At 35.9% G+C, this 25,295-nt stretch overlaps 2 protein-coding genes across 5 annotated transcripts; one reads left to right on the top strand and one right to left on the bottom strand.

Annotated features, from left to right (window-relative positions):
* Positions 1 to 289: 289 nt before the first annotated feature.
* LOC114532803 (ubiquitin carboxyl-terminal hydrolase 47-like) lies at positions 290 to 24,969 on the bottom strand. Its single transcript, XM_028554397.1, has 33 exons — positions 24,489 to 24,969; positions 24,002 to 24,161; positions 23,612 to 23,708; positions 22,838 to 22,916; positions 21,731 to 21,797; positions 20,952 to 21,031; positions 20,329 to 20,388; positions 19,758 to 19,847; positions 19,029 to 19,082; positions 18,836 to 18,877; positions 18,573 to 18,670; positions 17,895 to 17,949; positions 16,793 to 17,011; positions 16,592 to 16,671; positions 16,299 to 16,350; positions 15,971 to 16,050; positions 15,513 to 15,678; positions 15,253 to 15,357; positions 14,887 to 14,985; positions 14,403 to 14,511; positions 13,965 to 14,080; positions 12,564 to 12,686; positions 11,509 to 11,647; positions 11,264 to 11,352; positions 10,581 to 10,664; positions 9,686 to 9,766; positions 9,140 to 9,255; positions 8,895 to 9,013; positions 8,655 to 8,788; positions 8,360 to 8,407; positions 7,653 to 7,783; positions 1,543 to 1,614; positions 290 to 1,048 (listed from the first exon to the last, which is right to left on the bottom strand). Exons 1-33 carry the CDS (start codon positions 24,867 to 24,869, stop codon positions 976 to 978), a joined length of 3,498 nt encoding a protein of 1,165 aa, XP_028410198.1. The 5' UTR covers positions 24,870 to 24,969; the 3' UTR covers positions 290 to 975.
* LOC114532804 lies at positions 2,255 to 7,279 on the top strand. 4 transcript variants are annotated; one of them, XM_028554402.1, is made up of 5 exons: positions 2,255 to 2,462; positions 2,587 to 2,658; positions 4,524 to 4,527; positions 5,074 to 5,470; positions 5,938 to 7,279. In XM_028554402.1, exons 4-5 carry the CDS (start codon positions 5,089 to 5,091, stop codon positions 6,549 to 6,551), a joined length of 996 nt encoding a protein of 331 aa, XP_028410203.1. In that variant the 5' UTR covers positions 2,255 to 2,462; positions 2,587 to 2,658; positions 4,524 to 4,527; positions 5,074 to 5,088; the 3' UTR covers positions 6,552 to 7,279. The 4 variants fall into 4 exon arrangements, with proteins under 4 accessions (XP_028410203.1, XP_028410199.1, XP_028410202.1 ...); XM_028554398.1 differs by having other exon boundaries at positions 4,524 to 4,627; positions 4,754 to 5,470; XM_028554401.1 differs by lacking the exon at positions 4,524 to 4,527.
* Positions 24,970 to 25,295: the final 326 nt, after the last annotated feature.

The following is a 25,295-nucleotide window of genomic DNA, read 5'->3' as shown; positions in this document are numbered from 1 at the left end:
ACGTACTCGCCAACCATAAGGTAATCTCTATATACAGAACGAAAATAGTAGTGTAGCAGAGTAGTGCTAAACCTTCAAAGAGGGGGGGGGGGTCCAGTGAAACGTCCATATATGACTTTCCTCTTGCAAAATCGATGTTCGGTTTCCTCGTTTCCCCAATACTGTATAACAACAATAAACCTAAATTAGCATTGTTGAATATAAAATACCTTGTGATAATTATAAAAAAACAGGTTATCGGACCACTTATCCCACGCTGCAAACATAAATAAAACTACTCGTTGTAATAGTTGAGTTACTGGACTTGCTATTAATATAACAATATTCTTACAACCATGCATGCATGTGTCGTCAACCTTGTAACTTCTTTGATTTTACTTGCCTGTTACAAGTTGTTAACAGTTTATTTCGGGATTGTGAAATATATATAATTTTATATATGATCAACTTGAAATGAGCGTATATAGTGTACGAAGACTGCTTTACACAATTGTGCGTTTTTATGGATGCAATAAGTCATATATATAGCCAGTCCATATAAATCATAGAAGCTGGAGAATAAACAACTCGTTTTAATGGACCTTTATGTACATTCACAGTCTGTGAGTTTTACTATTACTAACCGAAAACGCAAGAAATATAAAGCGAATTTACTTGTCTTAACATAGAGTAACGTGTCCATAGAATCACCCCCTAATATTAAGTCAACGGTATACTTATATACTTCTGAGACTTCCGTAGCTTCTATGACTTATGGTCTACTGAACTATAACAAGATTGCTGATAGCCAGAAAGTCCACTTGGTGGGAGTCTGGCCACGTTCAGAAAATTCTGCATGCATGTATAAGTGTTGCCTTTGTGAAATTAAAATCGAGATAACGTGTTCGTATATGTAACTATTTTTGACTATATATACACCACGAGACTAGGCCAATATTTTGGTCTATCCGTAATTCCGTTTTCGTCTTGTGAAATTTATCTATCTGTGTAAATTTTTAGCGCTCTTTCCTTAGGTTTGTACGACGTTTTGCTTACGTTGCTTGCAGACCTACAAAATATAACAGTGGCTATTCGTAAAATAAAAGTGGTTTTTCGCTAAAAATTGGACCATTGACAAATCCTGCGTTAACAATCCGAGGTTACATGTCTGACAGGGGATAGGAGAGATTGGTCATCAGTTTCTAGGAATTGAATAGACCTATTGGGCTATTCGTAGCCTTTTTACAAGTTACGCGTTAGCGTTTTGGGGGCCCTTGTAACCCTGGGGCCCCGAGGCAAATTGCTCCCTTTGCCCTCCTCTCAGGGCGGCCCAGAGTGCGGTGTATATTTATGCTTTATAAAATGATGTGGGCAAGTGTATGTGGGCAAGTGTATACGTAGAAAACAAAAAGGGCGCCTTCGATTTTAAAATAGTATTTTTACAGCTGCATTAGTTTCTCCAAAAAGGCATTTTTCGTCACAAAAAGGGCACTTTTGGTCCGTTTAAAATTTTTTTTTTGGGGGGGTACGTGCCCCTGGTTCCTACGCCGCTATAATACAAACCTTGCATTTTCCGCCTTTTTGATTTCATTTCGCTTCTCTTCAGACAGTTCCATCAAGGGCTCAGTTTTGTCTCTGAATAAAAGTAGAACAACTTTAATACGAGCAAAAAACGATCCGATTATTTTCTTCCTCACCTATTAAATCTGTTATAATCGTAGTGTCGAATCCTATAGGGGGTGGTAAGGTAACGGATGCGAATGAATTTCGGTAGCATTTTATAAATCAGACAAAAAACACCAAAATATATATGTTGTTGAATATGAAGTAAAATGTTTGTCTATAGATGATAATCCCACCGGCCATATTATTTAGATTAATCAATGCGATTGTAGCTAACTGTAATAGAAAAAACACGGCTAGACCGTGCAATGGAAAATTCCAGTAAAATTGAAATTTTTATTTAATGCTACAAAAAGACATTAAATGAAAAAGGTGTCATGACATAATATGCTTTATCACTAAACGAAACTGAAATTGACAGTTTCGCCGTTTTATAAAGTCGGGTGCTGTTTTCGCCTTTGACATGATATAATCATAACTGAAAACTCCATGGCATTACTCAGGAATGTATAAGAAAAAATTCCATTATTAAATGTTTCATGTCATGACTTGTAAAATAATAACCCTCAATATGAATTGTGAAAACATCCTTGCAACGACAAGACATATTGCTATAAAGGACAGGACGTAAATGTAGGTGGACATGCATATGGATACAACTGAGACCCAACATAAACTCTCACTTCCGGTTACACATATAACCCATATTGAACATAAACAATATCAAATATCGCTGATACGTATTTATGCCTGTTTTCTTCGCTTTTATAAGACAAAATACCGCTTTAGAGGTTACTGGTTTCGGTTATATCTCGTTTAGAAGACAAAGCTCACAAACGTTTGGCTGCAATTGAAAATCGGTAAGCTACAAAGTAATTTAGCATGTTATATTGTTATAACTTATGAAAGACACGCAACATAATTTGCATGCTAATAATGAAAATATGGTAATAAAATACTGTTCAACTCGCAAAATACACACAGCAACACAATACTCTTCGTTTTGAAAGAACGTAGCTGAGCTGAGTTGGCAGCTTAAACCTAACTCTGTAGACTGTAAGTATTGACAAAATTTTATTTAACAATTGGCTGGAATATTTATAGTTATACAGGCTAGTGAGTTTGTTGATTGTTCGATTTTATAATTCTAATTCGCAACCTAACCTTGACTGTTATTTAATACCTATTGTTATTATTCGACACACACAACACAACAGGCTGGCAAAGCCAATCGCCTGCGAAAACTTTTGAAAAATCGGCTTTACATTTGATTGTTCGAATAACCCGGATCTATAAATACGACGTGAACAACTACGAATAAGATCCCGTCCAATTTTGGTTGTATTAAAAATTTGTATTGTACTGTAGTCTGTATGAGATTTAGCACCGTTGGCGTTGCTATAAGTATACATCATAGTCTTATGGCGATAACGAGTTTGTACAGTTTGTAATAACACTGTACACAGCTTATATTCAAGGGAAAATGTTTCGTACAGTTCAGATTAGAACTTGTGGTCACATGTAAAATGCTGCTTGTCCTTGACAATGAGCAGCGATGTTTCTTTGACGATATATTTAATAAAGACTGGAACATCATCATATCAACATACGTTGTTTGATTTCTATATTTCACTTCGCAACTCACATATACTTATTACTTTTATATTGTCATTGTGGCATTGTGGCGTGTTTAAACACACAGCTGAGCAGCCTGAGCTTGTATTAAAACTTAAAAGTGGTTAGTATAAAATGTTGTTCCGAGAATAAGGTCAAGGAAGTGTCTTTATACAGCTTACGCCGTTAATTAGGAAGGCTTGCATTTTGTAGCGTTTTTAGTTTACTCGTTATCCGTGTTAAAATGCAATTTACTACATATGCAGTCATTGTAGCGTTTCAGAATATTTTGATGTTTTTCAATAAACTCGCGCGTTGTTGTCAAATACATGTTAAAAACATTAGAAAAGTTAGATTTACTGTAATCTGTTGTATATTTCTACCCCTTTTATCGGTAAATATTGCAGTATCGCGCTCATGCGAATAAGACAAGCCTAGCCCAGGTACAAATTACAGTAATGAATTTGACAAGTTGCAGAACCGGAAACAAGGAAATCAGTATTTAAAAGATCAGAAATTCTGTCGACGTACATATCGATAATATAAAGGACGATAGACTTTCCTTGTCATGCAGTTAAATCATTACAATGTTGTCAAATGTAGCATCTTATATGCCATGCATAAGTTTCAATGCATGCACATATACACATCACATGCCTTAAAAATATACATGTTTTGTCACTATTGACAGTATTGTAGACAGAACTCATTAGTTATCATGTAATAAGTCACTTATTACGTATTTTTGATTTTATTCAAATTTACCAAGAATTTACAGTATAGGCAGAAGAAATATAGGTTTGTCCATAAGTTGTGTGTAAAATGGTGTGTAAAATACCCTAACCCCTAACTAACGTATTAAATAACCCCCTAACTATTATGGCCTATCAAAAGTAACTTCTTAGAAAACAAAAACGGACATTAGGGAAAATTAACGGTTAGGATTTCCCTCATAGAAAAGCACTAAATTAACATTCAGGATACACGTTTCAAAATTAAGCTTTAGATTTAACCAGTAATTAAGTTGTAATCCTTTTTCAACCTTGGCCAGTGGTTTTATTATAATTCGAGTACTATATTGGGACGTCTATCTATATGACCTGTAATTCAATACTCATTGTCTAACAATATAACATGACACGCCACCTGCAAATGTGTTGCATTGTGTTGCCACGTTGCTGAGAAGACACAAGCGCCTCACACAACACTGGGATCTTGTATATTCTTGCTTAGGACTTGGCAATATAAGACGAAAATTGTTGAAATAATTAATACAAATTTTGACGAGCGTCTTATTTTTTCACCAGACAGGTTAGTGTCTTCCATTGAATTCTCAGTTTGGGAGTTTGACCAGTTGTTTTACTTATACGCATGAGACAAATACAATATACCAAGGTCCAAGACAGTGACAGTAAGTTTGTTCAAACTCTATGTTATATTGTTTAAACTGATGAAAGTTTTATTAGTGTTTTGGACGGATGGAGATGTAAGCCATCGGCAACTCTTGTTTAACACTTACAACCTTTCTGCCTTTCAGTTCCAATCTTGATAAGTTTACGAAAATGTCTGCACTTTTAACCTGTACAGTAGAGTAAATGTTTGTATACTAATTCTCGCTTGTTATAACTGCGGTAGACTAAGTTTATAACCGGGAATCCACAGTGATCGGTAGATGGATCGACTCGTAAAAGGGCTCAAAACGTTTGAATTATTCTTAAAAAAAAGTTTTTAAAATGATTGCAAAGTTTGACTCGATGAAACAGAGTTAATAAATTGCAATGGAAGCCTCTGAAACGCAATTTATTATCTAGTAGAGGTGTTTGGGATTAGACCTTGAACAATGTTGTGTTTTTTCAGAACTTAATTAAACTTATGGAAATGCAACACGAAAACTACGTCGAGGAGTTCTCTCGTGAACGACTAATGGAAGACATACGACAGTACCCTTGCATTTACGACAAGTACGACAAAGACTATCCAGACAAGAACGCCAAGAACAATGCCTGGTCGGCCATAGCAGCGAAGTATGGTATCACCCCAGCAGATGCGGATAAAAAGTATAAAACAATGCGTAGTTCTTATACCAGGTATTTAAAGAAAAAACGAAATACGCCGCCAGGAGCCAAAGTGCCGCCCCTACCTTTGGCGTTTGTAAACTTAGACTGGCTTGCGAGTCACATCGACCACAAGGAGACGTCTGTGAAATATGCAGTCAATGAAGCTAAAGATGATTTTTATAGTGATTACATGACAGGTAAATATTGATCACTTCACTATTGTTCTTCGAGTGGTAACACAAATGATCAGATGCATTGTAAAAGACAGCATTTTTTAATGTTAAAATTGCAAACGCATACTGTGCTTTTGGTTTTATTTGGACAAAACCCCAAATCTAGCCCGGTTTTTGGTTGATATGGTTTTGGAAAATAACCCTTATAAATTTCCGTGATAAATACAAGTAGCTAGACGACATTATATGGGAAACCAAATGAGAGGTGAAAATAATTTTGTGGGACAAATATTTGGCTCCCTTCCCCCAAGTTAGGGTGGTTGAATCGAGCTATATAGTCCTTCATTGTGCAAAGGGGCCTACCAAATCACCCAGCGAAACCATAATATTTCTGCGCACACTGGCCCTTTTAAGTGAGTGATATTTTCACAGCGTTTCTCATTTCAAATCGCCTTTCTATGACATTGCGTGAAATAACGTTTATTCAACAGACGGAGAGGATGCGTACCACAGCAGTTATGGTGAAATAATGCGAGAAGAGAACAATTCAGGCGATCTGATAGAAGTACCTAGCTCAAATATAGCCAGTCGCGCACGAGATAGCTTAAAACCAGAGCAAGCGACAAGTCGTCATGTAATGGAAAGTTTAAAACCAACGACGACCAGAAGCCAAACACCTCATGTAAAGGACAATCTTCGACCCGACCCTTTGCCGACACCACACGTAACGACACCTGAATATCAATCGATTCGAGCTACTTCTCCGCCTGTTAACAATCATAGCAATCTCGTGTCTAGCACACAAACCCCCCAAGCAAACTGTCCGAAAACCATCACAATGTACTACAACACACCAAACGACTCGCCTAGTGACACCGTGTTTAATCTCATACCCTTGGAGTCCGTAAAGCCTACAACAACGACGCCACCACTGTCGTCGGAAAGTAACGGAAAACGAAAACGGATCGAGTGCGACGACGAAGATGAATTGTTTTTCCTGAGTCTCGTACCAACTCTTAAGAGACTGGGCCCGAGAAATAAGACCATTGCTAAAATGAGAATTCAACAAGTCCTATTTGACTTGGAGTTCCCCGAAAGTGGGTAGAATTTGAAACGCTTCGGTCGAACTATGCGGGATGACAGGCGTAAGGTTGGAACGATTGTTAATTCATATTTTCTTTTTTGAACGAACATAACAAGATGCCGTTTAACCGTGTCTTTTTACAGCATATTAACAACAACATTGTGAAATGAATCTCGCCAGATACTATTTTAGATTATGTTGTTCAAAGTGTTTGTATAGGCAGCGACATTTTTATTTTGACAATTCTACGTTGCAAAATAGACCACTTGCATTATGACGTCACACGCACAGTTGCAACACACGGCATCCATTTCGTTTGAAAGCAAGTTACAGCCCCCTCCCGTCATGCATCACGGGCACTCATGCGTGTGACGTCATAATGCAAGTGGTCTATTGCCATCATGCCTCTGTGTATGTCTGCTCTGTACACATATTATACTCTTTGGTAAAAATACTTCTTGCCCAGCTTCACTAACAACAGACGCATACACGGTAGCTAATTACCGTCTGGCTAACTACCATTGCTTAGCAAGGGTGAACTGCGTGTGTGAAACGCTTCATATGGCTAACGTCATAGAAGATAGATACAGCGCTAAAACTACCTGGCGATAATGAAGGATGGAGTTATTGTGTATTTCCTTTTTTTAGGCAGCCCGGCAAGAAATTATGCGATTTTAAATAAAGTGCATCCTGGGTGATTTACTGGGGGTTTGATAATTACACTTTTGAATGTGGGAATTTGGAGGTTTCACCGTTTACGAGGCTCTAGCAACCTAGGTAACACCTTAGCAATACCATACTAATATCCCTAACATCTAATGCTTGTACCCCAACCCATGTCTGTCAACTGGTCCACATTCCCCCCCCCCCGTATGAAACCACCCTCGATCCATCCCTTCAGTGCATGCCCAGCAAGTGCTACAGCGATCTTTGGACAGATTTAGTTGTACGTTGGATATTAGAAGTAGGATACGTCAGCGTCGCTTCATATTACTTCATCTTACAAATCAGCGGAGAAAAATAAAAACTCTTACCGATAGAGGGAATAGATTTTTTGGAAAAAAACAGATCAGGAAATAACGGTGAAATTTCCGAGAAAAAAATGATGATAATTTGTCTTACCTGAAGTAAAACAACGCTCCATCGTCGTTAACCATGATCGGAAAGTGTCGTAATGTTTCGCCTTTAGGGTTCCATTCATAATCGTCGTGAATATCTAGAGCGGAAATTTCGAACGGAAAGGAACCGCGTCCCTGAAAATATAAAAATGCCCGGGTATTAGAATACATCCACATCCACGATATGATAATAGTCTGCTTGACGTAATAAAAGAAAGATATTCTTCGCCCAAATTATTTTACTCTGTGTACCCCGTGATATTTGATGGACTATATCGTCAAATATTATTACGTCTCTTTGCGTTAGCAATCTTGTTTCACTTCACAATGCTGTTTCGATAACTTAAGCCCCGTTTACACTATACTCAATTTATTGGCACGGCACGGCTAAAATTGCTAACCATACCTAATTATATTAGTTACCAAAACAGGCTACCAAAACAAAGGCCTAGCACAGATGAAAATCGGGTACCCATTTTAGCCCAACCATGCCAATAAATCGAGTGCAGTGTGAACGGAGCTATAGTCACTTCCATTGAACGCATTTAATCCGTGTGCAATATTGTTTATACGTTGTACAAAATGAAACGTAATGCATGCAGTTCTGCATGACTCCCTAACGCGCACTGGCTAAGCTTTTCGTTACACTCAAACATTAGCGTTTCACGGTACACCTCTGTCAAAGTAGGTCCTTTGTGCCATAGTATATACCTTAGCAACTTCTACGTCGTCAGCAGCAATGTTACTGAGGCAAGATATCTAAAAGAGAAAAAAAAAATTTCTGTTGATCTATATAAAGTAGCTGAATGCAACGTTATACGTATGTCTTCCAATAAAGCGATTAAATAAAGCGGCTGGGTATACGTGACTGTACACTATTGTATGATTTTGCATTTTCTAAACATTCTTTTAACACCATTACACTTGACGACAGACAAGACTATGGTGGGTGTGCTTTTATAACAAAACGAAGATGTGTCGTTGCACCTGTATTTCTGCCACTTACCTTCGCTTTAAGATCCGAAACAGTGGCTTCGCTATCTAAAATTATCTCCAGCATTTCTTCAAACGTATATTTAGAAGGTCGCCACCTCTTTACGTACACAGACATCTGACTTTCGTTTTCTACGAAGTCGGGTCCTATAACATAAAACATTCAAGGTGCAAAGTGAACCCACGACAAAAATCGATATAAACGTGCATGTTTCTGAAACAGATATCAAGAATAACATTCGGCGTAGCCTACCTGGTAATTCTTCGACAAAGGTCTCTGCGGTTCCAGAACAAATCATGATGTCATCCAATTTCTGGTCGTTATGATAAATACGACCTGGTGATTTCCAGGCTTTTCTACGTAGCCTCATTCTAATAAACACCAGAATAATATTGTTTACCCAAAAACTACCTCTACACAAACGCAGTAGTCCAGGTTTATAATGGACAATGTTAAATCATTATTTGCCGGTGTATTTATGAGGCTCTTCGGCTCACCTTTCAACTGGAATATCTCGTTTACAATTTTGCTTTATTTCTTCGTGAATATTTGCCTTCATATCCAAAATCTTCATGGTTTTCGATAAAATTGTTTCCAGAAGAAATTCCGTATGCTAAAACGCAGTACATAAATACATTCAATTTGACTGTGTAGAGATTCAACTTTAAGGCGCTGCATGTTATGCTATGCAATTTTCCTTGCAACTTGCAATGTAATTATCATTTTGAAGGATGTTAATTTGCAAAGAATGTTCGAAATGCTAAGAAAACGTTAGCAGTTCGTTAAAAATGTTCGCATAATTTGTCAAATGTATGAATAAAAGGTAGCTAGCTGCACGAGAGACAGATTGTCACATGCATGCTATGACGTTTTCGTGTCCTGAAATCCAACTTACAAACATGTTTGATATTTTATGACACTAAGAACAAGAATTATTAAGGGTCCAAAATGTCTAGTAATTAGGCAAGTATGGACGAATCTCTTTTTTCACGCCAAAATATCTATGCGTGGTGATAGAAATAGCATCAAAATATTAGTCTAACCTGATCTTCATTAATTCGCAATAAGAAAATTTTTGACCTAAATTCCCCAGTTTTTAAAGCTCGACCATGTTTGATGAGAATCTGAAACAAAAATCATAAATTGTATGTACAAATATAGTCTTTGAGAGACGACAAATCACTTTGCATGGTTCGATGTTTCTCATTCCTTTTAAACTTTGCGACAATAAGGCGGATTTATGAGCTATAGCATATTTAACAGTAAGTCATTTATTTACATGCATTCAGCAAAGGTTTTAGTTTTTTTTTCTCCAAATTTCTGCCAGAAAAATAGCAAAGGTAGACTATTTGGTTAAGGTGGGTTCCAAAAAGCGGAATAAAATTTTCCGCCTGATTTTCTTTAATTGTGATTGGCTTCGTGATTTGGTATTTTGCTTGGAATTTCTCAACCTCGTACCCAGTGGGAATTTCGTACAATTTTTCAATCGATCAAACTTTCTCGACTTGGCAAAAGTAATATACATGCAAAGATTCTTGCTCTCAATTGTTAGTATGGGTAAGATAATTTTTAATTACATTTTCCTTTTCATATTTGTTTTTAGCGTTTTACTAATGAAATTAATAACCGAAAACGCATAAACTGATATAAATAATCGACTGAAATGGCTTCACTTCACCCATGCGAGTTATTCTCGTGCATTCGCACCTCTCTAAAACAATAGATAATGAAGCATTTTCTTTTACTATATTCTATTATATTAGCTATCGCTACTGCGTCTTTAACATGACATCGTTCGGCGTTAAAGGCCTGTCGATTAGAAAAGTATATAGATGAGTTTATAACTTACATAGCCTTCGTTATCTATATTGTTTAGATTTCTTTCAACTGGATCGGAATTCTACAAATAAAGTAGGCATAACCAAGAAAAAATTTTACCTTGCTCTTATCCGGGACTGTATTGAATGTTTCTGTTAAACGGTCCATTTCGATCTCTTGACTGTTTGAGTAGATACGAAACACCTGAGAAGGGAGAGCATTATTATGTCACGATGAACACGACTAAGAATTTGAGTATAAAAGAGATGTGGGTTTTAATTGGAAGAGATTTTGATGTCTCTATGGAGATTTTACTTTAAAAGTACTGTAATTTCAATGATCTTTGACAAAGAATTTTGGAGTGATGAATATACAAGAAAATTAAGACCCCTCTGATACAATGTGAGGTAAAACGATTTACACTACAAAGACTATGCGGAAAGATTAATTTAATTTAATTCTATTTCTGCCGAAAATTTTAAGCAAAATATAATCTTAGCTGATGACACAAGTCCTGCTTTTCATGACATGTTGCTGTTTTTTTAGAGTCGCCTGTTGAAAAAAAACTAAAGTACCAGGAGGAGTTCGAATGCGATATACCTGCAAAAATTATATGTGATACCAATGTATGTCACCACTAAAAATCCTCGTGTAGAAAGATGGCGGGAAAATTGTGCTACTTGGCGTGCAACTTAGCGTCGCGAAGTCCTAAAATCCGACGATTTACAAGTAGCTACAACGCTCCAAACTCGAGGACGCTGCATGCGCGCGTCAATTTATTTAAAAAAAAAACAGGATCTAACCTTGAACATTTCCGGAGAACTATTCATCTTGCTGTTCACTTTCTCTTTAAATTCGCAGAGTGTGATATTTTTATGAATGGTCATATTGACTATGTGAAGAACGAAAAATTTGAATTCTCAAGGAGATTCATTACAAACTAGGGAGGGGGGGGGCGGGGTTCCAGGTTTTAGATGCTGTAGATTCATTACAATGATCACCGGTGTTATGTAAGTCATGGAGTAAAATACTGTAATAACGCACTTACAAACATGTTTCTCAGTTGTGTATACATCGTCTGGGAGATTAACTTGCAACGTGATGGAATTTGAATACTTGTCCAGAACATTTAGAAGTTCACTGTCCAGGGTTTCGCCAGGATCCTCATCCGTGCATTGCACAAAAATCTATAGTAAGACAAAATTGCAGTTGAGTTCAAGACAGAAAGCGAGGTTAAGAAAAAAAATTTCAGCAGAAATACTGTAGGCCTCCGTTTACTATAGTATGACTGTTTTCTCTGCATGAAAATACACCGAGAATGAAATATTTATAAATAAAGACATGAAAAGGTTCATGCCTCAACCGCCATACCGCAGATACCTGAAATAAACGGAGTACTAAACCAAAGCAACGATTTTAGTGTATTATAATACAGTGAACAATAGTTCAGTGAATACGAATAACCCCGTCTGTTTTGCAATGATTGAAAGGCATGATTTCAACTAAGACGTGAGTTATAAACATGTCCCACCCCCAGTTTTCACAATTATTGATAACACTAATAGATCTGTACAAAAAAGCACTGAAGTTTCCAACATACATAGAAACTTTTAGTGACCGTATATAACGAGATAACATGCAGCTGGTATGTCAGCTTTCACGACTGAAGAAAGGCCAGAAGAAAAACAAAGACATGAAACTCTATTCAATTGCTTGACCTCCAAAGAACATCAATTGGCTTTTTGTAAAACATCCGGCACCTTTTTTGTCGTGATCTATTGGATATAGTGCATGCATAGCGATTTCTCCTCGGTTACGGGATCTCCTAACATACTGCATGTAGCAGTTCAGGGGCGGCATGGTTGTACGAAACCTGGATAGTTCGTTAGACCGTTATAGAAATACTTATAAAAAGAACTACGACGTTCAACATTGAAAAACTCTTGAAACGAAATTACAAAGAACTCGAGTGACCTAATCCTGCTTTATATAAGCGCAGTAAATAAAAACACCAAGAACAGAACCAACCACATCTTAAGACTAACGTGTCTACTGTAGCGAATGTATAGCAAGCTTTTAAAACATATATACTTATATACATACCTTATTTTTCTTAAAGAAGTTTTCATCTCGTAAAGATCTGTTTTCAGATGGCTTAATTTCACAAAACTCCGACGAATATCTCTCCCAAACCATAATAATGTGCTTACATTGCGTATCCAATTTCTACAAATTTAACTACATATTTAACTACACGGCTAAAAACTCTGAGCCTGCGGTTTATCAGCATGCAACAATGTTGTGCTGCCATTATTGTTCACACTTGTCAACAACATTAAACAATTATTGAATGAGGTTGAGCAGGATATGAGGAATTATTAAGGCCGAGGTTTGTGTTATCTGCCGAAGCCGAAGGCTGAGGCGGATAACACAAACCGAGGCCTTGATAATTCCTCATATCCTGCGAGAACCGAATTCAATAATTGTTTTATTATTTATTTGCAAAAATTTACCTTTCCTTTGATTTAGCCATTCGTATTTTCCCGCTTTTAGGTTTTGGCACAAGCCGCATAAATTAGCGTGACGTCATACCGTGCAATAATTTTTTTCATATCTGACGAACATTATTATTTATTGAAAATGAGTCAAGAGTTTTGATTGGCCAGCAGCTGTTGGCGAAATCGTCATATCCGCTCGGCAGCTGCCCAAATTTGGACAGTGACGTCACTTCGTCGGATATGAAAAAAATTATTGCACGTTTGACGTCACTTCGTCAGATATGAAAAAAATTATTGCACGGTATGACGTCACGCTAATTTATGCGGCTTGTGCCAAAACCTAAAAGCGGGAAAATACGAATGGCTTCATCAAAGGAAAGGTTCAATTTTTGCAAATAAATAATAAAACAATTATTGAATTCGGTTCTCGCAGGATATGAGGAATTATCAAGGCCTCGGTTTGTGTTATCCGCCTCAGCCTTCGGCTTCGGCAGATAACACAAACCTCGGCCTTAATAATTCCTCATATCCTGCTCAACCTCATTCAATAATTGTTTAATATTGTTGAAACTGAATCGGGTGTAACAATATTGTTGAATGTTGATAACAACTCTGAACATTGTGGGCAGCACAACATTGTTCCATCCAGTTCGTATCAATATTGCATCAACCTGATCGTTTTTAGGCGTGTACATGCTATAAAATTGATAATGATGTACCCGCGGTTGACGACAATTAACAGGACTGAACATACAATGTTGTAATGCACCTTATGCTGGAACTTTGATAACAACCATGTTCCTGGGGTGCTGCACAACATTGCATGTTCAGTCCTGTTTTTAACAACCAGGAACAACGTATAAGTATTTTTTTCCGTGTACCGCACAAGAATGTTATAACAGAGCGAGAATTTAGTCCTTTAATGAGGCAGAATCTTTAGGGTTTTTATTTTAATCTTTTACTAGTGTATAACTTATTCCTTTTTTAAGCTAAACATCTAACCAACCTGTCTTATAGTATCCTGAAGACATTTTAAACTGTCAGTGAATTGGATGCGGATGGAGAAGGCAGAAGAAACAAAATCTTTTTTAACATCAACTTCTTGAACTTTCACCGTAATTGCTGAAGAAAAAACAAACAGGTTTCGACAGGATATTAAAAATTCACAGGAAGAAAAAAAGTATTTAAAGCCAAATGCATCTGCAATATGGGATTTTGTCTTTAAAGGAAAATATAGTACGACTCTTCATTAGGGCCAGAAGACGCGAATCCGATATTGCAGTGACCAAATCAGTTTGGGCAGTCAAATCGCTAAAAATTGCCTTGACATATTTAATATAAGCCCATGAAATTTCATTTCTCTCAAGCTCAGTTCATTTTACATAAAATATACAACTTTATCCCTGAATAGTGCCTGATAAGCATCTCCTACTAATCCCCGTACCTCCGGGTTTATAGACTGGAAATTCATCTTCATCCTTTTTTATTTCCAACATGAGATCAAATAAATAGGATGTTTTAACACCGTCAAGTATGGTGAGCATGTCCGTATCCTGAAATAAATATACAGAAAAAAGTACTGTAAGGAGATATAGTATATAGACTTGTATGGTAAGAAAACGCGATGCTTGGCTTTCTATCGCAATTGTGATAAGAAAATGCAGACAAGAAAACCGATCTTCTTAATTGTCGTGATTGTTATCCAGATGTCACCATGAGGAAATGTTAATTTTGATACAATCTAAGATAAAAAGCCTTGCATGGAAGTAGAGTGACAGCATGCATCCATACATCGTGTAATCGAATCGGCAAAGAACTGTATGCCTTCATTGCACAAGAAAACGTCACAAGGTATGGTCAACTCTTTCAATCATTACTGATCTATATCTAGCCTATCTTTTCTTTATACGACCTTAGATGTAACAGACCTCTTTCCCTTCGTAAGATAACTCCATATTTTCATTATATTCATCATATTTCACTATACGGCAATTGTTTAACGACACATCGTTTTCCAGATCAAATAACTAAAAAAACACGTTTAAGTTAAGTGCTTATGGACTTCATCCACTAACAACAAGTGTCAACATGAAGAGAGGAGGCAGAGAAGAAGGAATGAACGGTATTGACATTGCTGTTACTTTAGACCCACGACGTGTCATTGAATATAAATACAAAATTTTTCATTCGGATTATATAAATAATCAAGTAGTTAATGCGAGGAGAGTATCTCACTTTAAATACAATACAATCACACAGCATGCAATGTCATTAAATGATGGAGATTGTCTTACCTCTCTAGCCATCTCCGTAGCCTCTCGTAATGTTTTATCTTTATGAATCTCAAGTTTCTTATCCAACATCTCCTGCTTAACAGGATGATAACAGAATATCTTGATCTAAAAATTAATGAGATTATTTCAAGAAACTTCGCAAGTTGTAGTTCATAAAATCGACAGAAGCTTTTTAACAAGATCTGTCCCACTTTATATATAATAAGATGTTTCAACAGAAATTTTTTGTATACTACAGTATAGCCACACATTGTGCTGACCTTGCAAATACTTTTCTTATAATTCCGTTCTTCTTTCTCTTTGAATTCATCTTCTTGCAATCGTTTAACAAGCACTTTAACGTGCTGTGGAAGATCATCCTCGCTCGTAAATACACAATTGTCTGTGTGTATTTGACGATACATTAACATATACGCGTTCGCTGAACTAGAAAATACAGAAACAATATACCATGCATATTAGGTCATATAAATGAAGATCGTTAAATTGTAACTTTGGCACTACGACCACTAGTTTAGTAGAATGTATCCTTCAGTAACATCAAAAATAGCCGGTTTGTTGTGAAGTGCAGATGCGGCCTATTTTTATTGTAAATTTATACTTTAATAGACATTCGTCGCTTTCGCACCTCAAATTAATAAGCTTAGAAACAAAGATTATGTTTCATTCAACTTCCAGATAAAAGGTCAGGAGGAATATGTATCTATATCGATTATACCTTGAATAATGAGAGGAATAATAGCCTCTGCTTGAATTGTCGGATCCCCCAAATGTACGTTTGATATCACTGTTTGTGATCTTAAAAAAAAACGAGAAAAGTTCAGATAACTGATAAAATCGCTTTTTAAAAAAAGCCTTAATTTAATGGTGAATTTATTAAAACTTCACTTGGAGAAATTATTTTCTGCCAATTAAAATCAGTGGATTTTTTTCCTCAGTAACTATAACAAGTTATCTATTTTTGAAGCGCTATTTTTTTAGGATTATAACCAGATGAAAAGTACGAAAATGTAGAAAAAATGGAATAACGCATGATGCTACTATACCTTTGAGACTGCTTGGTCATTAAAACTGTACCACTGGTTGTCTTTGAACGACCTGATTAACGAAAAAACAATACAATAAAGAAACTTCAACAGAGTGGTATGATCAAATCTAGATCATATACACCTAAATGCATATAAGGTATAAAAATGTATAAAATGTATGTCGAGACTTGCTTATCACGCACATGCATTTTTAAGTTAAAAAGGCAAGCAAAGCAAGAGGTAATAGTGGAATCGGGTATCTCGTTACAATAGTATAGTACATGTTTTTATAGTAATTGTTTGAAACTTACTTGATGTAAGCATAATAATGACCACCGATAGCGCTACCAGAATGAATCATAATAGAGAATAGCTCATACATATAAGGTCCCTAAAATTTAAGATTTCACAAACATTAAATGAATGAAAAAGCTTCGCATTTACAATAGGCCCACTTTGTCTGATGTCCGTATAAAAACCAGCGCAGTTTATCGAGTTTGGAGGCGAATTACCTCAGGTCCTTTCAGATCTTGCATGCTCTCGCTTTCTTGAGTGTCATCGAAGCCAGCACAGGCAGCCGTAGATCGTTCACCGACATCCATCGACATATCATTGAGGTCTTCTTCAGTGACTGCGTCATTTTCTGATGACGTCAGACTAACGCCACTGTCTGTCTCGGTTTCAATACTGCTTGGTGAGTCACTTTTTTGAGACAAACTTTCATCATTGTCCTAGAAAATACATGATTATATTTAGTCGTGTATAGATGCGAACGATGAACCACATATCAATCGATGATAGAAATGCTTTAACCAAACGACTAAAACTTATTCGACAGCAAAAACCTGCCTGGCAATACAATACTGTCAATGTTAATTCATCAAGCTAAAATTAACAGCAGCAGCTGATTTAAAGTAATTGAAGGAGTGAATATTAAAGATACATCTACTTTTTATCAATAGCAGACCTAAACACAGTATGTGCGTGTGGAATCTTTCTGTTGGGACGTGTATGTAAATACAGCACGCCGTTTAAATAAAATTCCCCTTTACCGCCATTTTTTTACCGTTTTTGACGCTAAGCGCATGTCTGATTTCGAAATTTGAAAATGAAAATTTCAAGAATAATATTTCAAAGACTGATTTTTAATAACTCGGGATTTAGCTAGAAAGAGGAGATTGTATCCCTATTCTATTGACATAAGCAACTACAGACTTTATCGGCGGTCGAAATAACGTTTTCTGTGATATATAGGTAGCTTTAACGGATCCACTGCTGCTCTAGGGCCGTTGGGATTTAAAAAAATAATTTTTTGACTGAAAAAAAAAAATGAAAGACCACTGATTTTCACTATAATTATACAGTATATACGCATACTCGATTCGGCTAAAAGTCATTTTCATGCTAACGAAACGATATAAACTACTATAAAGATGCACTAGCTGAAGTGTAACTAAAAACCCTCCGGTCCCTTGAGTCCAACTTCCCAATAATTTCTGATGTATCATGATCTTTATCTTTTTATGAAAAATCTTGCCCTAACTGGCACATTCATAGGGACTAAATCATACATAGCTACATGCATATCTACACATCATCAAAAAAACAACTTACATCATCTTCGGGGGGTACGTATTTGTTGAGATTTAGATGTTTTGGAAATGTCATTCTAAAATATATACAGTACAGGCAGAATATGAGGACCGCGGGCATGTGCATGTGACCTGGGGTGACATGTATGGGTATTGGGTAAAGTGAAATAGAATGGACCTGAAAAATGCATCATGCAGAGAAGATATGAGTCTTGCTTACGGCGGTTCCTATACATTATGTGATGGTTTTTTGCTTCATATACTGTATGTATGCCTATATGACTCGCCCAATTTTTAAACATATGTCAAAATTTGATAAATATAGAATGCAGATAATTTTTAGAATACAGAATTCTGACGTGTTGTTCGTTCGCTTGACGGTAAATAAGTAAAATAAGTTTAACGGTAAATAAGTACAATAAGTTCGCTTCACGGTAAATAACTACGGTAAATAAGTACAAATATTTCCCTCGGTCTCAAAAACGTCGCTCGGCCTTCGGCCTCGGGCTGTTTTTGAGACCTTGGGAAATATTTCCCTATACGGACCACCAATCTGGTAAATAACATATGTATATTGAGAAAAAATGTTTGCAACTAAATTTTGAATGTACGAGATTTTAGTCTAAAAGAGAGTTTTGTGTTTTTCCGCTGAAATGAAAGTATGTACAAATTTATGTACTTTGTTATTCTGACACTATACCTGTCGTTGAGTTTAATTCGATGAAGGAGGTTGTAGTCGAATGCAAAACGTTTGAGTTGAAAGGATAGTAGGTAAGGAAAACTGCAGAACTTTAAACCCTAGAGCATGAATGAAATAATATAAAATAAAACTTCCAGTTAATTATAGCAATAGTGAATGCTAGCTGCACGTCTGAACTGTTTTCCTTATATATCTCTTCTCTCCAGGTTCAGTAATACAGAATACATGTTGAATATTCAGTTTGGAACAAATTTTCCACATACCTTATGTGCGTTACAAAGCTTGTCGCATTTGTCACATTTGTACTAAAACAGAGTTAAAAAAATGTAAACTATTTACGGGAAAAAGCACATTGCTGACAATGCTAGATGATATTATGACATAAAATCTTGAAAACTTTTTAGAATAGACGAACGTCATTTTGAAGCTATTATTTCGCTAATTAAAATTGCCCACCTGATTATTTTCTTCTAATGTCTCGGGATTAACAAAGGCATCCAACGCCTCTTCCTATAAAAAATGAATAGTAGATTATGTAGTAGTAGCTATATGTTTATAAAGTTTTGAATCTAGTTATAACAAAAAGTCCTTCAATAAAAACATGGTACAAGAGAAGTTCAATAACAGGTTCCACGTGGCGTTCCTGGGCATTGATTGCATGCATATCTTGAGGGTAGATTTAGCCGATTTCGCCCAAGGTAGCTACGTGTTCAAGAAAAGACTCAACGTAAACGAGTTTCGACGAAGACGGACGAAAGTAGAAAATTAAATTCGGTTATTTATAGAGAAGACAGTGTGATCTATTATTGTTTGGGCAGTTCTCACTGCCAGAAAGCAAAAACGACCCAATGAAAACTAAAATTTCTACTTATCCAAATTTTGCATAACATATCTGTAATGCGACAATCAAGGGTGGTTATAGATGGGTTATGAGAGACACGAGAAGCAGAGTATTGAGAGCAGTATAATGCGTGAATTTCAATTTTCATTCAAGTTTCAACCATAGCTGAAAAATGTTGTAAATCGTGCAGTGTAAAATCGAAAAAGTTGGTGAAATTTTTATAATTAAATTTTTAAAATTGGTAAATCATTGGGCAAAACATTATTTTGGGACACCCTTTTCTCCAGCATTTTATCCATATTCAATATATTTGAATGCCGTTTAGGACTATGCAAGCATCTTACCACACTTCCATGTGAAGTATTCACACCAAATGGTCTGATCACAAGTGGTATATCCAAATATGTGTCCATTCGAGCACTTTCACATTCGCACTAAACGTCAAGTGTAGTTATGGAAATGAACTATCGCTATAAGAACGGTGAATTAACGTGAAAACTTTTTCGTGAAACATCAGCGATGGTTTCAAATTATTTCAGCGAAAAATAGGAAAGTAAGCACAACAATTCGCCTAAATTTCCTGTTCCACAGTGTAACGCAATTGCTTAATTAAGTATACTTGATTCCAACTATCGGATTGAATAATAGTTTTTTCAATCACTTAAAAATCGCCTGTTTTTTGCTGAATGTAACTTTGATTTAATCTTAGCATTCCTAAATCAAGGATCCTCTTTAATGATTGTTGGTTTCAAAGCGAAAATTCTCATCGCTTTTCGAGCATTTTTAGAACGGTTGAAAAAATCACTATACGTTCGATAGCGCTATCTAGCTTTCATACAACCGGCCCCTGGTGTATTATTATTAGAGTTGATTGGTAATGCCAAACATACAGGCAGAGTTAGAAATTTTACAAACCTCAAGACACTTGACATAATCCTTCAATTTTCCTTGATAAAGATGATTGATTAGTTCAGCCTTGTTAAAAAAAAGATGCAAAAAAAAATTGAGATGAGAACAGACAATCTCGTTATCATAAAGGTTGTTCATGTCAATATATATACAAATATTTAAATATCTATCACCCTATTAAACATGGGTTATTTTGTTAACTTTTTTCTTGTTCTTTATTAATATTAATATTGTTCGCCTAACTGTGCATTTAAGAAGTTTTCAAGACAGATATATAATCGTTTACTATTGCCCCAGTTTATACTAATTTAGACGCAAGCTTAATGTGGTTTTGTTTGGTTTTTATTTCTTCATCTTTCTCAGCGTCGAAAACAAGATATATGTAATTGCCTATTTTTACGTTTGTAGCTTGATGATGATGGACAAACTACACGGATAACACATACAGTTGATTTTTGTGTACGTGTAATAGTTGATCGTAACATATAGGAACATTGAGCGATCGTAATATATAGAAATCTTCTGTTTTCATCAGTGAGAAATTTCTCAATAGTTATTATATATACATATTAATACTATAATATGTATACGTGTGAATTTACTTCTTTTCAAGATTTGCATTATATTACCTGATCTGTGTTCTTAAAGACAGTCTCCAGAGCATCAAACATTACTCGACACAACTCTTGCACGTCATGTTGATGCCATGCTACATTGACATTAAAAATACAATTTTCACACGAATAGTTAGTTAAATTTATCAAGATGATGAGAAATTTATCAGGGTGATTTAGCAATGACAAAGCAACAAAGCTTTTCTACGTGAACCATGCAGGCTCTTTTTAAGATGCATGTAACCACTCACCAGTTTATTTCATCTATCAGTGAACCTACTGTAACCCGTTAGCAATGTAACAAGTTGTGCATTGTAACGAAATACCGATTTCTAACTCGAGCATTGTTTGAGGATAAACTTACATGAAACAGTGAACAACACCGAGATTATACTAAAGCGAGTACTAACGTGTTACGATCTCTGGTATTGCAGGCTCAATTTACACTCAGGAAATGATTTTCCGTGTTTTTGTTTGTTAGTTCTGGACGAAAACTAAGGCTAGTTTAAATAAACACGCACAGTCAAAAGTTCCCTTTTCAATCACGTCCTCAGGATGATTTCCCTGAGTGGAAACGTAATAAGCATTTTGTCCTTTTTTCTTTCCTTTGACTGCTTTAAACAAGAACAACATTGCTTTTATTTATAAAGTTGCATATCCGACATAGCGCGCTCCCTCGTTAGCCTGTGCACAGGTTCCGGATATAGGTCTGTGCACAGGCTACTCCCTCGTCGTTATCAAAAACAGTTTAATCTCCAGGTACCCGGAAAGGGTACCTTGAACAAGATACATACCATCACTACTGTCCCAGCCAAAACTCTTAGTAACATCCGTCGTTTCTACCGCTCTCTTTCCGCTAAACTAAACAGAATAAACAAAACAACAGCTTCAATTAAGTGAATGACTTGATACAGATATCTATATATGAGTATATGGAATAAATAATATTATAGGCCTATTTCATCTTATAATTCCCACCCTCAAGCTGGGATGTAGCCAGACCTTAAAGAGGGGAGGAGCCGTGAGGAAAGTGGAAGCACTACAGCACTGGGGCCGGTTGTATCAAAGCCGGATATCGCTATCCACCGGATAGTGATTTTTTCAACCGTTCTAAAAATGCTCGAGAAGCGATAAAATTTCAGCTTGGAAGCAACAATTATTAAAGAGGATCTTCGATTTAGGAATACTAAGATTTAATCAAAGTTGTAGCAAATAACGGGCGATTTTGAAGCGATTGAAAAAACCACTATCCGGTGGATAGCGCTATCCGGTTTTCATACAACCGGCCCCTGCTTGATAAAATGCCAAACGATGGAATTTCAAATACAAATACGAATTACATTCCGACCTTCCTCCGAGCAAGCACTTGTTAAGTATCTTTTCTTGTTCCTTTATTTTATAAAGAACAATTGATCAAGCTGACTAGCTAGGTGCTTAATAAACAAGCATACTTGGCCCTGTTTAAACTACATTTCCCCAGTGTTGAAAACAATTTGACTTTGTTTCATTTAATTAATATATAACTATTGATTTGATTGGCTGAAGGTCACATGGGGGAGATAGCCTGCTACTCCAACGTGCCTAAGGAATATAGATAATTGGGGTTTGGTTGTTATCAGATAAAATGCAAATTTGATTGTCAAATAAAATTATATAAAAACTATGCTTAGCTCTGGTTTTTAAACCCAGTTAACCTGCTCATCTGCATGTTGAGTGTACAATACCTACTTTTGAGTACCCTTTTGGTTTATTAAAAAAATGCAAAAAATGATCAGTTACATTGCAATATGCTGTCTACTTTTTTTTTATAAAGTTGAGACATTGTCATCCATATCTGCCTGCAACTATACTTAGGTATTGTTTTTTATTCAATGAGATAAAAAAACCGAAATTTACAGTACCTGAAGTTGCACAAACAACCTCTGTAGCTGATAAGGAATACTTTTGCTTGCCTCTTCCTTTGAGCCTTTAAACTGCCATCTAAACATACATTAGAAGTATATTCACAATAGAAACTAAACTTTGATCATAAGCAGATCCAATACTAAATCCACCAGAAATTTTCAAAAATATTTTGTCTTTGAACGACTTCCCCGCTGTGTTTTTCTTAAAACGATTAATCAGCTTGATGATGAAACTAATATTCAAGGATATGTATTGAACTGGTCAAAACCCTGATGTACTGTATTACTTTGCTGAACATCTTCATTTTTGCATATTGAGATTCAAAGAGAACAATGTGGTATTTTACACACTTTTTTTAGCTTAGGTTGCAAATATTTCATTTTCTTCAAGGAATATTACACTTTTTAGTTCTGGTGTCTGACAGGGAGGAGAGCAACCTCTGGGAATATATAATTTAGCAGATATGTCTATAAATACATATACAATATGTTAGTAGGGATAGTCAGTGAACAACTTAACTCATCATGCACAAAAAAGGCAACAACTACACTGAATGAGAAATGTCTTTTCTATGAAACATTCAGCATAACAGTACAACCTTGTCTGTGAATTTGAATTGGAATAATTCAAATTATATAAAAATTTCGTTTTGACAGAGCATTAATATACTATACAAGTTATCTCATTTATATACAAGATTCCTCAGTTGAATAAAAATTTAGGATTGAAATGATGAAAGTATACAGTTTCTTTGGAGAAATTCAACTCACTTGTATATTGCATTCCTAAACTCTGGTGTCATGAACAAAGTTTGTAGTAGACTGTTTAGATAACATGTCATTGCTTGATTCACAAGACCAACATAACCTAAAAAAAAAAAGAAGAATATTGGCAGTTTACAAAATATTTATTTAAATCAAAGGGTAAAATAACTAGCCATGCACCTGGGATAACAGCAGTTCTTATTTAAGTTTTTTAAATTTTTATTTTTACTTTATTATATGAAAGAAGTAGATTAAATGCATCTCTGTATCTAGTACTGAACAGACAATGGCTAAATGTATTAATGTAATCTGTTTGTTAAGCACAAAGTAACTTTCAAGAAACTATTTAAACTTGCACCTCTATGCACAAGATCCTATAAATTGTTGAATATATACCTGTATCAGACTTAGCAAGATCTGTGTAGACACTGCTAGTACTGTTATATGGTCCATAATAAGGTGTTGTACTTGATGTTCCACTTGCTGCTGATGACGAATCAAACAAGTTGCTAACACTACCATCAGACAAAGCATCATTTTCACTTGCACTCACTTCCTAAACATAAAAATTATGGAGAAATTGGATATGAACATTTCACACCAGAAAACCAAAATCAAATTAACCATACATAAACTTTATATCTCTGCCCCCTTACAGAAGGTTTAATGGCATAAAGTTGAAAAATACACAGAAAATGTATCCTAGAAGGTTTCTAATCATATCCTATGGGGAAACTTTGTATTGGTATCCAAGTGAAATCCAATAATGGGCCTCTTATTGAATGGGGGGTGACGATACAGATTGAATGATCTAAAATAGGTAGATAAAAAAAGAGTTGTACAAATATAAAGTGTGTGCTGGAAACCTCATATTTTAACAAACCTGTGTGCCCTTCTTAATACGTATCGGATTAGTATCGCCTTTTTGCCTTAAAAAAAATCGCTGTTTTTTCTTATCTGGTGGCTGACAGACGTCTTCCAATGTCATAGTCTCGATACCAGTTTCTAAAACCATTTCTTTGCTATCTTGTCCGGCTTTGCTATTTTTCCATACAAGAAGAAAGGTATCTTGTTCGTAGCCGAATTCTTGCCCTGTTCTCTGGTAGAGGTCAAGGATAGATGTTGAACGAGGTAGATTTACATGGTATTTCCCAGGCCCGGTATCAAAGTTTGTTTCATCCTGAACAATGCAAATTACATCGGTTCTGGCGTCCAGCGTTTCGCTGTCAATTGGAACAGCTTGTAACGTTGTCCCAGGAACCATAGTTCACTAGAACGACACGTGCGGATGGTCAATTTGTTTTAGAAATTCTCATATTTTCACGAAATTATCCAGCAAATTCATACTTTCATTTCGCATGAAATTTCCGCCATGTTTCTGTAGGGTGATAGGAACGTGACGTCATATCACACCTGCAAATACCTACACACCCGCGAGGCAGGATTTTCAACATATACAGGAAAAGAATCTGGAACTGGATAACTGGATAGTAAATTATGTGTACTAGTGATACTAATCCTTTTCATCAACATCGACAACATGAGTACACAGTAATGTACAACATAGTAATCGACAAGATCGACAAAAACACTTTTCATATGCAATTATCTAAGTCACAAAAATGCAATATCACAAGATAACTCCTACGTGGCTTAGTTTTATCGATTTCATTCATTTATCAACGATTAT

Source organism: Dendronephthya gigantea, unplaced genomic scaffold, assembly GCF_004324835.1.
Source record: "Dendronephthya gigantea isolate DGI-Jeju-01 unplaced genomic scaffold, DenGig_1.0 000081F, whole genome shotgun sequence".
NCBI classification, from domain to species: domain Eukaryota; kingdom Metazoa; phylum Cnidaria; class Anthozoa; order Malacalcyonacea; family Nephtheidae; genus Dendronephthya; species Dendronephthya gigantea.
The sequence above is the reverse complement of the archived record's forward strand: the minus strand, read 5'-3'. Positions and strand labels throughout refer to the sequence as shown.

Bases quoted from the DNA above. Each gene is read 5' to 3' on its own strand.
- LOC114532803 (XM_028554397.1), bottom strand. From the start codon at position 24,869: ATGGTTCCTGGGACAACGTTACAAGCTGTTCCAATTGACAGCGAAACG. The intron at 16,351-16,591 runs GTAAGTTTCAAA...TTCGTTAATCAG, and splicing joins CATTATTATGCTTACATCAA to GTCGTTCAAAGACAACCAGT. The intron at 11,648-12,563 runs GTATGTATATAA...GTCTTACTATAG, and splicing joins ACTTCTTTAAGAAAAATAAG to ATTTTTGTGCAATGCACGGA.
- LOC114532804 (XM_028554400.1), top strand. From the start codon at position 5,089: ATGGAAATGCAACACGAAAACTACGTCGAGGAGTTCTCTCGTGAACGA. The intron at 5,471-5,937 runs GTAAATATTGAT...TTTATTCAACAG, and splicing joins TTATAGTGATTACATGACAG to ACGGAGAGGATGCGTACCAC.